Genomic DNA, 12,179 nt, shown 5'->3' on the forward strand with positions numbered 1-12,179 from the left:
GCTGTTGTCGTGTGTGACGTCATTTGCGTCGGCGCTGATTGGTTGAAATCAAAAGACGCGCTTGCGTACATGTTCGCGCTGAAACCCGCACAGCGGAGAGCAGCGGACTATCTACTGCTGAGGCTCGCTTAGCTTGAGTGGAGTCGCCACAACAGTAATACCCTCGCCTCGCATTCTCATGGCCTCGCCATATCTTGGAGATTTTGAAATTTCGGCCCGAACGGAAGCCACAAAGGGTACACGTGTGCACTCAAAAGGAAGATTAATCATTGAATGTCGAGTATTTGAATAGCGTTTTGTATAAACTAATTCATGCTTGATCGGCCAAGTGCGTGCGTGCGTGCGCGCGCGCACACACACACACACACACACACACACACACACACACATTTATTTATTTATTTTTTCCGGAATTTTCAGAAAAGTCCACTTTCATCTCTGATAATTGGATTGAAATACAACAAAAGTGTGTGTGTGTGTGTGTGTGCGCGCGCGCACACACACACACACATTTATTTATTTATTTTTTCCGGAATTTTCAGAAAAGTCCACTTTCATCTCTGATAATGGCAATAAAATTCTTCTATAACAAAATAAAAATCATGGCATTTTGTTTGATGTTAGAAGCCAATGTTCGGGGTGACATTGTTTGTTAGCTAGTCAGCAGGGTTACACAAAAACGGGATCTTTGCTTTTCAACTGTAGTGAGATGCCTGTGTGTTTTTGTTGTGGCTTTATTTTTGTGTCGGTTTTATTTTTGTGGTCTTTGTTTTTATTTCTGTCTGTTTTTATGTTTGTTTGATATCACCGTCCATGCTCTTCAAGACCCTCTTGGGGCCATATAGTTTTTACCTGTTCTGTTGTTGAAGTGCCCGCATGAGAAAAGGTTAACACATGTTGGTTTTGGATAGGAACCTTCGCCGTTTCCGGCGTTGGCAGGTACGCCAGGTGGAGGCGATGCGCTGCAGGCGAGAGTGGCACCGGCAACTCGGCGTGGAAAACGCCGGCAGCCTGGACTGTCGCTTCAAGCTCAACACTCACAAGATGGTGTTTGTCATGAACTCTGAAGACTACATGTACCGCAGAGGAGCGCTGGTCAAGGCCAGGAAGGTAGGGTGGAAGTCTTCTTTCTCGGCTGCTCTCCAAGGGCCACGTTTTCAGAGAGGTTTGCGCCTGCAAAAATGGGCACCAACTTGATTGCAAGCTTAAGATATGTGGAGGTGTTGTTATTTTTATGTATTTATTTTATTAAAAGGGCTCTATAAATAGGTAATAGTTAACCGGGTTCATTCAGGAATCCATCTGTTAAATTGCTGTGCAGTTCATTTTGTGCATTCTGGGAAGAGTACTGTATATTCAAATACTTAGGTTAATTTAGTTTGCACAAAGTGATTTATTAAACCTGTGACAAATTGTGATGGCCGATTATGCATTTTTATGTAATTCGTGCAGCATCAGTAGGTGAATGATCAGACTGTTGAAGCACTCTGAGTCCCTTAAGGTAGTAAAACAGAAAAATCTGTCAAATGCTCATTTTGTCTCAATTTGCTCACAAATTGGTGTAAAATCTTTGTTATATGCTAGCAAGTATACACAGGTTAATTCCGCCATCTAGTGGAAGAGCATTCAGCTGTCACTATACATTGCTGGCATGGATACAGTACAGCAACAAAAATAACTTATTTGTAGTAAATAAATAATACATTTTGGGCCAGTTAGTTGGAATTGGAGAGGTATGAATTTGCCGGAAATTTCACCAACCCTGTTTGAGATCGACTGCTTTAAATTATGTGGCCCGTCTTTCCTGTCCCAGTCTCAGCACAGAGTGGCGGCGAGCCAGCACGAGCGCTTGGCCAAGTGGCACCAGGGCTGGCGGGCCGAGCACGTGACAGCCTCGGCCGAGCGCGGTGTGCACAAGTGGCTCATGGGAGAGGACGAGGAGGACATGATCCCCTGCAAGACCACCTGCCTGTCCACGGAGCTCAAGGGGCAGGCGGTCAACAGATACCGTGTTCATTACAGCGGAAGCAAAGCCCCCGCCTCGCCTTAAGAGGACACTCTCGCGCGGGTGTGCGTGCACATACACAGAGGTTACATGCATGGACATCCTTACATTAAATAAACATTTGCAGTACTTGTGTACCGTCACCCACGTGTTCACTCCCTCGTGCAGAGTGAGTATGTTGGGAGAAAAAGGTCATAAACTAGTGTGGACCCACGGAGCCATGAGACCCCCTCCAACCTTCCCAAAAACCCTTTCACTCAGCATCAGCAGTATCATCTGGCACTAAGTCAACAAGACTTGACCACATAATGGAAAAGTTTCAGAAATGTGAATGTCTGTTTCATTTTTCTTTTCTTTTTTTAAGTCTTGTGTAGTTTTTAGCTTGTATAGCCAGATAGCCTTCTGCTTGTTGGTGGATTAAATGCGCGTTTCTACAAAGGATATCATGGTATAAACACGTGTATGTATGTATGTTTGTGTATCCTGTACTTCATTATGACAAGTATGTGCATATGTATTTTTTTCTATATACAGTATGCATTAACACCATTTGAATATCATGTGGTTCTTTACAGTGTTTGCTGTTGGCCAACTCTTGATGTTTGCATTAACCCCCTCCCCCCTTTTTTTTGGTATCGTACCTAAGCACATTATCAGCGAGGCAACAAGGAGTCCTGCAAGTTGATTGATTTCATACTGAAGAAATTATGTATCTTGATTCCACTGAATGTTTTCTTTATGTTGTTTGATCCCCCCTTTTTTGTTTTGCATACTGACATTGAAAATAAAAAGCAAAAATCTCAGTGTTAAAATAGAATGTATAACATTTATCCTGTATCAGTTATCATAAAATAAACAACCTAGTTGTGACCTTCTTAGATGTTGATGGTGGACACGTGTTGTCTGAAGCGCTAGTTAATTAAGCCAATCCAAATATTTGGTATGGTGATGATTTGTTAACCCTTTCAGAGACAGCGGCTACTCCGGTGGACAGTTTATGTTATGCGGGTTACAGGGTGCATGAAGGGGTTCATACTTGTTTCTGTCTGAGGTACTGTCTCAACTCGACCCCTGTGTGGAGTTTATTCTCCCGATGCTTGTGTGTGCTTCCTCCCACATTCCATAAACATCCATGTTTGGTTAAGTGGAGACTTAATTGTCCATCGATGAAGATGTATGAATAGATGTCTACATGTGCTGTGCGATCAGCTGGCTACCAGTCCAGGGTGAACTCTCGTCCCAAGCCATTCGGGATAAATTCAAGCTCACCCGTGACCCTAATGAGGATTGAGGACAAGCCGTTGTAGAAAATGGAAGAATGGATTTTTGTTACTATTGGATTTTCTTCGCACGCAATGCAATACTGCCTAATAAAACATCGAATCTTGCTACGGTATATGCAATGCCACTTTTTACCACCAATGTGCATGTGTTTCACATCACACCGGTGGGAACCTGGCATAGATTCTGGCCCACAACAGTAGTACACCAAATATTGTACCGTGTAAAAATCTTAGTACACAATTAAATAAATTTTAATCAAATAATGTCAACGTCAATCAAATGAGTATTCGCTATTATCTTGGGTAAAGGTAGGATTTGGCATTCAATATTGTATTGGATTCCATGGTGATTGTGCATATTACGGTAAGACAAAAATAACCAAATCTTATTTTATCCTTTATATTTGATATACACGTTGGTCAACATGAGGAGGGACAAATAAAGACATGTAATTTTGGGGGGTTGCTTGGCTTTGCCTGCAAGTTCTGGACTGAGTAATTCTAGAATTGGAGGATATGTTCTTATATATTTATATTTACACATATAAATTAAATATCAAACAAACGTAGTTTTAAGTGTGAGAATTTTTTTTAATTCATCTATTACATACGTTTTTTGGTAATGACGTAAAAGGGCTATATTTGCTCAGCGCGTGCGCAATGAACACCTTTGCGAAACCGCGTATTGTACTTGAAAATGATGGACTATGCCAAGATTTTTTAACTCAAATTTTTTAATTTGCATTCGTGGAGAGTTAACATGGTCCATTCTTCCGTATGCAATATACTGGTAAGTTTATATTTGTCGAACAACCTGCGTAAAACTAAAAGTACCTCACGAGGTTAGCACTACAGGTGTTACTGCTAGCTTTGCTAATTCAAACAATTACTTTATTGTATATTTTTATATTATACTGTCTTCATGTTAATTCGTTGTCTTGGGCGTGTTGTTGCTTGTGCGTAAGAAAACTTCCTTGCATTATTTTCGTCCATGAACAATATTAAAGCACTATTAATTAGATATCTAATTATGTAAACACTAAATAAATGGTAATTACTGGAAGCGCAATGTCAAAATGCTGCCTTCAAGTGGCATAGAAACTAACTGCTAGTTAGGCTCAGCACTCAAACGGCCTGGGGAAAGTCAAATTGTGTCTCCGATTTGACATTAAAAGTCATATTCTGCTTCGTTTAAGCGTTGCGTGGTTGGGTTATAAGAATTTGCTTACTTAGTTTGGGGTGGTAAACGTTTTTAATTTGAATGACATTTGTAATACGCTACTTGATTGTTGCGGAACTAGTACACTTTCAGACTTTCTGCCGGAACTTAATAACGACGTACAGTAGTTTTGGTCCTTTCACGTAGAAACGTAAATTTAAACCACCAGTGCTCATAAACTCAAGATAACCTTTTATGTATTTTTAAATTTTAATTTCCACTAACATTTTGGTTTAACTTTACTCTTTTAAAATACATAATTTCGTTTTAAAAAACGAACTATAGCAAACCAGATGGCGCAAAGCATTCTGGGACACGTAGATTGGTAACATAAACTACATTTAAATTATTTGAAGTCGTCCAAATCGAATGTGTATTGGCTTTTCGTCAATGTTGTCTCTACTTGTCGTGACGTACTGAGTTTGGACAAAAGGTCCTCCAAGTTTGCCCTCTGGGTAAAAACAGTACTTGCACAGATGACTTCCCGTCGTCGCCCGTTGTGGAGTTAAGACTATACTTTCAGGGATCATTTCTATAGTTCTTAACTTGAGAAATGTGTTTCTAAAGTGATTGGTCTCGCCAACTACGATGATGAGGTACGATACTCCTTCCTGAGCGTGAAGCTGGCATAGAATAATGAATTTATTCATAAGTTCTATGACATTGATGAACGTTCGCTGCTTCACTTTGGAGCATTGAGGGATGGAGTATGTTCAGAGTAGTTCGCTCAAGTTCGTAGGTTAAAACCAACTTCATTTATTCACTAAATTGAGTCAAATATTCGAATGAGGTTCTGAACATCGACTTGCGATTAAACTGTTTTCCTCTCCGAACCCTTTACTCTCACGTCCCTGGGGGGTGCATGAGTTGTGTAAGTCTCCCCATGCCTTCCTCGTGGTGTTAAAGCTCAATTTTGTTTAAACAATAGGCAGTATAATTGGTCTATGACCGCATGTCATGGGCGGGCGGTGTCTTATTTATTTAATGAACGTTGCTTTTCAACAATCAAATAATATAATAATGGATATTCAACATTGATTTTGAAAGACAACACCTCTCTTGTACATGGCCGGCACACAGAAAATTAAACAAAATCGGAAACACGAGCAGTACACATCCAACAGCCATCAGTACTTCGACCTAAGAGGGAAGCCAAAACAAAACGTACACGGTGACGGTTTTGTTGTTGTTTTCCCAGTTTTTTTTTTTTTTTACTTGCGAGGCGAAAAATATCAAGCATGTTATAGAAACTCGCTTCAATGTCTCGTGAGACATTGAAAGATTGATACACAAATGTGGTTCGCTAACTTCCTTGTAGACATTGTTGGCGCAAAGGATTGTGGGTACATGAGTGATTCAACGTGCTTCACGAAAGCTTTATTTGCGCAGGTTTTAAGAATGTCCAACACGGTAGGACACGCCCCACTGCAATATTATTGACTGTACATTGTGAGGAAACCTTAGCTCAGATCAACCAATCAGTGGACAGAAAGAACGTCGACATCATTCCAAGCTTGCGTACAGGCCGAGTGTGGTGAACCTGGAATATAATTGGTAAAAAAAAAATGTTTCAAGTAGCACCTCTCACATATTACGAAATTGTTTGTCGTGTCGTGTTTATTTCAGGTGATTAAAATAACTATTCTATTCTATGAAACAGATATAAATCCATGATGGGTAATTTTCGCCTAAATTCCACGTGCATTGTATCACTCGTTATTCCCTCCCTCGGATGTTTGTCATTGGCTGCCTTCGACTGACGTTTCTCGCTAAACGGATGTTCGCGGGTTTACCCACAATCCTTTGTACCAAAATAAAGTTTCCTATTAAGTTGTAAACCACACACCATCACGTTAGTATTTGTTTATACTGACTTGATGTTATGGGAGTATAGCAATATACATATCACGGGTTATCATTTGCATTGGAAAAATAAAGGTGACACATTTGAGTGTGAGACCGTCATGTAAAATGGTATGGCTGGCAATTGTATAGCGCGTTTCGCCCGTCGTTCGCCAGTTCACTCTTGTTTCTCTTCAGATCGTATAAATCTTTCGCCTTTTACTAAAGATTTCCGTGGGGAGGAACAACAAGAGTCTATCTCAATTTTTTGATGCTCTGCGAAAGCGGAGCTTCTCTGTCTTGTTAAAGTTAAAGAAGTCACAATTCAGTGGTTGGACTTATTTAGAGAATTGTCATCGCTATGTGTTTCTCCGTAACAGAATATTTTTCTCAATTTAAGTAGATTATTTCAATTGGATGTGTTCACCCGTCCCAAAGAAAGGCCCGTGATTGATTGGCTCAGACGTTGTGATCGAAGACGGTCGTCAAAATTGTTTGCTCCATATAGTATTTGGTCGGAAAAAGAGTCCATTGGACCTAGTTAAACGGCCGTGTCGACGATTGGCTGAATGTTCGCTGCTTTACCCATAAACATCTATCCAAAGAAGTTTCCTATGAAGATATAAACCATACACCAACATAGTATTTGTTTATACTGACTTGATGTGATGAAACTATTACAGTAAACATATCACGGGTTATATCATTATCTTATCTTATTTGCAGTGGAATGATAAAGGTGAGATTTGACATTTGAGTGTAAGACCGTCCCCGGCGATAGCTGATGTTGATTTCCTTTCATCCTTGAATGATAAAAAAAATTCATGATGGGCTTCATACAAGCAATGTGATCGAATGAATGCATACATACAAATCACTTTATATATGCAGTTTTCAGTGAATGATAAAAAAAACTCATGATGGGCTTTGAATATTCGTGTTTTTACCATTTTAAATTTTATTTTAATTTTTTTGCAATCCCACGATCAGCTCAAATGACTTCAAACTTGGACCCAGTAACTACCAAATGATGAAGAGACTCGGCCGTGCGGAGGATTGGCTCGGTGTTTGCTGCTTGACCCACAATCATGTGTATCCCAAAAAGTTTCTTATTAAGATGTAAACTTTACACCAACACAGTATTTGTTTATACTGACCTGATGTGATGAAAGTATAGCAATACACATATCACGGGGTATCATTTGCAGTGGAATGATAATGGTGACACATTTGAGTGTAAGACCGTCCCTGTAAGATGGTATGGCTGGCAATGGTATCGCCCGTTTAGCTGGGTGGTTAGCAGTTAACTCTTGTTTCTCTTCAAATCGTATAAATCTTTCGCCTTTTACTAAAGATTTCCGTGGGGAGGAACAACAAGAGTCTATCTCAATTTTTTGATGCCCTGTCAAAACGGGGCTTCCTTACGTTGTCAAAATAAATGTCATATCCTACACTGAACGTCCTGGAATAAGAAGAGAGAATCTCTTTCTTCAACAAATTGTTGATGAATAACCTTTTTTAACTGACGTTTCACACACAATGGAAGAGAGATTTGCGATTGGCTCGATATAAACGTTGCGATTGAAGGAAATGCAGTTTTCAACAGAAAAAAGTATGAACTGGACCCAAGCGGATTTGGATATTCGTGTTTTTCCTATTTTAAAACTGAATTTATTTTATTTTTTTACAATCCCATGATCAGCTCAACTGACATCAAATTAGGACCTAGTAATTACCAAATGAAATGACTCGGCCGTGTGGAAGATTGGCTGGGTGTTAGCTGCTTTACCCACAATCATGTGTATCCCCAAAAGGTTTCTAAGCTGTAAACCGTACACCCGCACATTAGTACAGTATTTGTTTATACTGACTTGATGTGATGAAAGTATTGCAATAAACATATCACGGGGTATCATTTGCAGTGGAATGACAAAGGCGACACATTTGAGCGTAAGACCGTCCCTGTAAGATGGTATGGCTGGCAATGGTATAGCCCGTTTCACATATTGGTAGACAGTTCACTCTTGTTTCTCTTCAGATCGTATAAATCTTTCGCCTTTTACTAAAGATTTCCGTGTGGAGAAACAGCAAGAGTTTATCTAAATTTTTTGATGCTCTGTGAAAGCGGAGCTTCCTTGCCTTGTTAAAGTTAAAATTGGTGTATTGTTACAGTAGTTAAATGTACCACAGGGATATTGTTCGCTACGTGTCTCCCCTCATAGAAGACCCTTCTCAAATTTTTAAGTTACGTTTAATCGGACGTATCTCGCCCATTTTAAAGAGAGGTCCGTGATTGACTGGCTTAAGCGCTGCGATTGAAGACAGGTGTTAGAATTATTTTGTGCGTGCAGTATTCAGTCGGAAAAAGAATCCATTGGACCTAGTAAACGGTCGTGTCGACGATTGGCTGAGTGTTCGCTGCTTTACCCACAAACGTGTATCCAAAGAAGCTTACTATTAAGATGTAAACTATACCCCAACACATTAGTATTTGTTTATACTGACTTTATGTGATGAAAGTATTACAATACAGTATACATATCACGGGTTATATAATTTGCAGTGGAATGATAAAAGTGACACATTTGAGTGTAAGACCGTCCCCGTAAAATGGTATGGCTGGCAATGGTATCGCCCGTTTAGCCGGTAGGTTGACAGTTCACTCTTGTTTCTCTTCAGATCGTATAAATCTTTCGCCTTTTACTAAAGATTTCCGTGGGGAGGAACAACAAGAGTTTCTCTCAATTTTTTGATGCTCTGCGAAAGCGGGGCTGCCTAACTTGGTAAAATTCAACATGAGACGTTGTCTTAAAGCCCATCGCTGATATCCAGATTTTTACACTCCTACGCAGTTTCGTGTCTTCAACCCTAAAGAATTTCTCTTCAATGGTCTACAGACACTCCGTCATCACAGGCATTGCATTCTCCCTCTCAGGGGTACGTTTTCAAAATGTGATTAGAATTTCAAAGTTGTGTTTGAACCCTTTCAGGGGACAGCTTATCAGGTGACAGGGTGTATGAAATGGTTAAACTAGGTTCTATCTAACCAATTTGGAACCCTAATTAGTTTTAAACCAAGTTAACCAGACTGGCCTGCAAATGACTAAACACCCCTGCATACTATATATCATGGTGAATCAAATGTGCTGTCATGCCTAATTTTGAGACACATGCAGGAAATGACATAACATACATGCCTGACTTGTGTGCAGACAGTGTGGGATTGGTTCCCACTTAGTGACGGCGTGGATGTGGGTGTGAATGGTAATTGTCTTGATACGTGCCCTCTGACTGACTTGCGACCAGTCAAGGGTGTTGTTGGGATAGGCTCCAGAGTGATCGCCTGACTGGTGAATAGTTTTTTCAAATTTACGTAAAACTATCAGAACGCCTCATGGCCCGAGGGGCGAATGACGAGGATGCTGCATAGACACAGATCTATCTATCTCTTTATCTACACGCATAGAAACATACAGTAGAGGTCTCTCTTCGCCAATGGGATGCCCAGGAAGATGCTCGGTAACAGCCAATGACAGATCAGCTATAAGTATGTTACGTTCAGGAAACTCGGAGCTGCGATTAGCGGCCCAAACTGTGTTTTTACCTTTCGGATCTTGAAATTTCTTTCGTAACAAGATGCAATTTTTTTTCCTGTTGAGGCGTTTCGTAACTTGAAAATTTAGTATGAAGAGACGTTCGTAAGTAGAGGTACCACTGTGTTTTGTCTCATCGAACTTAGCAAGACCACACATTTAAGAAACACATTTCTCAAGTCAAGAATTAAAGAAAGGATCATTCAAGATAGTCTTAGCTCCATGAATGCCGGATTTCCTGTTTGTGATCTGTATCTGAATATTAACCAATTGAGAGTATAATCTACTTTCTCTCTTCAAGTTAAGTAGTCAAGTAAAACTTTATTGATGAAATTTCTTCCCCTCTCACAACATACAAGAGGAGCCGCTGCGGGTGCCCGCACCGCCATCAAAAGAAAAGTTAACAAAATGACAAAACAATATAAGACAACACATTTTTAATCTTAGTTGAGTGCATAGCAAGACATTAATTATTGCTTTAACTACTCTGACCATATTCTTTCCATCAATGCTCTGTGATGGAGCAAAGAACAATCATCAATAGCAGAAAGCATAGGATACATTCCTTACTTTCAGCCAGCTTCATGCTCAGAAAAGAATATCGCATCTCATCATCGTAGTTGGCGAGACCAAACACTTTAGAAACACATTTCTCAAGTCAAGAACTATAGAAATGATCCCTGAAAGTATAGTCTTAATGAAACATGGTGCAATGACAGGAAGTCACCTGGAAGACTACCAATGTCACTCAGAGGACACACTTTTGCTCACACTCATCAAAACGAACTAGCTCATGATTGGTCAAAAAATGAAGATATTTATGTCGCTTTGTCATTAGTTTTGTTAAAGAACATAACACACGTACATATTTGCGATCTTCAGTCGTAAACATGACCAACATTTTCAGGTGTTGTCTGAGCAGACTGGGGAGGGGAAAAAAGTCACGATTGGCAAGGGCACCCAACAGCATTGGTCGGCCAGGTCAAAATGCCGACTTTGGTTGGAATGGCCACTTCAACGTGAGAACAGCGCACCAAGAACTAAGCATATCAAATAATGGGTTGTGGAGAAATCTGAGGGGTTGTTTTGTGTTAACGAGTCATGACCATCTTGAACTAGAAGAGTTGGTTTTAAAAATAGAACATTAAGCAGGATGAGAACTTCAACAACTTATGGCCATTTTTGGGCAGCCAACAGCTAATCAGACTCATGTTACGGAAAAGTTTGCAATCCTGCCTCAAGCTAACCAGATGGCTGATAGCATCTCAACAGTGGTCATTTACAATCAGACATTTGGTGGAATAATTAATAAACAGCCGTGAGTCATCACACAAGCAAAATGCCAGCGCTCTTTTATTTTTACAAGAGTTTACTGAAACCAGTTGACTAACTACTCTGAACATATTCCTTCCATCAATGCTCCACAACAGAGCAGTGAACAATCATCAAGGGCAGAAGATATATGATACAATCATTGCTTTCTGCCAGCTTCATGCTCAGGAAGGAATATCGCATCTCATCATCGTAGTTGGCGAGACCAAACACTTTAGAAACACATTTCTCAAGTCAAGAACTATAGAAATGATCCCTGAAAGTATAGTCTTAACTAAAGATGGCGCAATGACAGGAAGTCACCTGGAAGACTACCACTGTCACTCAGAGGACGCACTTTTGCTCACACTCATCAAAATGAACCAGCTCATGATTGGTCAAAAAATGAAGATATTTATGTCGCTTTGTCATTGGTTTTGCTAAACTAAACATAACACACATACATATTTGCAATCTTAAGTATTAAACATGACCAACATTGTGTTAATGAGTCCTGACCATCCTGAACTAGAAGAGTTAGATTAAAAATTTAACAACATTAAGCAGGATGAGAACTTCAACAATTTATGGCCATTTTTGGGCAGCCGACACCTAACCACTAATGTTACAGAGAAGTTTGCCACACTGATTTATGGACATTGTCCATATAATCATACGCTTTCTGCCAGCTTCATGCTCAGGAAGGAATATCACATCTCATCATCGTAGTTAGCGAGACCAAACACTTTAGAAAACCATTTCTCAAGTCAAGCACTATAGAAACGATACCTGAAAGTATAGTCTTAACTCGAGATGGTACAATGACAGGAAGTCAGCTGTAAGATTACAACTGTCACTTAGAGGACACACTCCTGCTCACACTCATCTAAAAGGACCAGAAAGTAATTTGAAGAATTATGGAGATG

At 40.0% G+C, this 12,179-nt stretch overlaps 1 protein-coding gene across 2 annotated transcripts in view; it reads left to right on the forward strand.

The window, feature by feature from the left end:
* Positions 1 to 2,883, forward strand: part of sin3b (SIN3 transcription regulator family member B) — a 17,050-nt gene extending 14,167 nt beyond the window's left edge. For both annotated transcript variants that reach the window (XM_019871685.1, XM_019871686.1), the window contains exons 18-19: positions 912 to 1,110; positions 1,814 to 2,883. In XM_019871685.1, the coding sequence (XP_019727244.1) occupies positions 912 to 1,110; positions 1,814 to 2,050 (436 nt within the window). In that variant the 3' untranslated portion in view covers positions 2,051 to 2,883. The remainder of the gene's footprint in view (positions 1 to 911; positions 1,111 to 1,813) is intronic.
* Positions 2,884 to 12,179: the final 9,296 nt, after the last annotated feature.

This window comes from Hippocampus comes, unplaced genomic scaffold, assembly GCF_001891065.2.
Source record: "Hippocampus comes isolate QL1 unplaced genomic scaffold, H_comes_QL1_v1.1 scaffold182, whole genome shotgun sequence".
Classification (NCBI taxonomy): domain Eukaryota; kingdom Metazoa; phylum Chordata; class Actinopteri; order Syngnathiformes; family Syngnathidae; genus Hippocampus; species Hippocampus comes.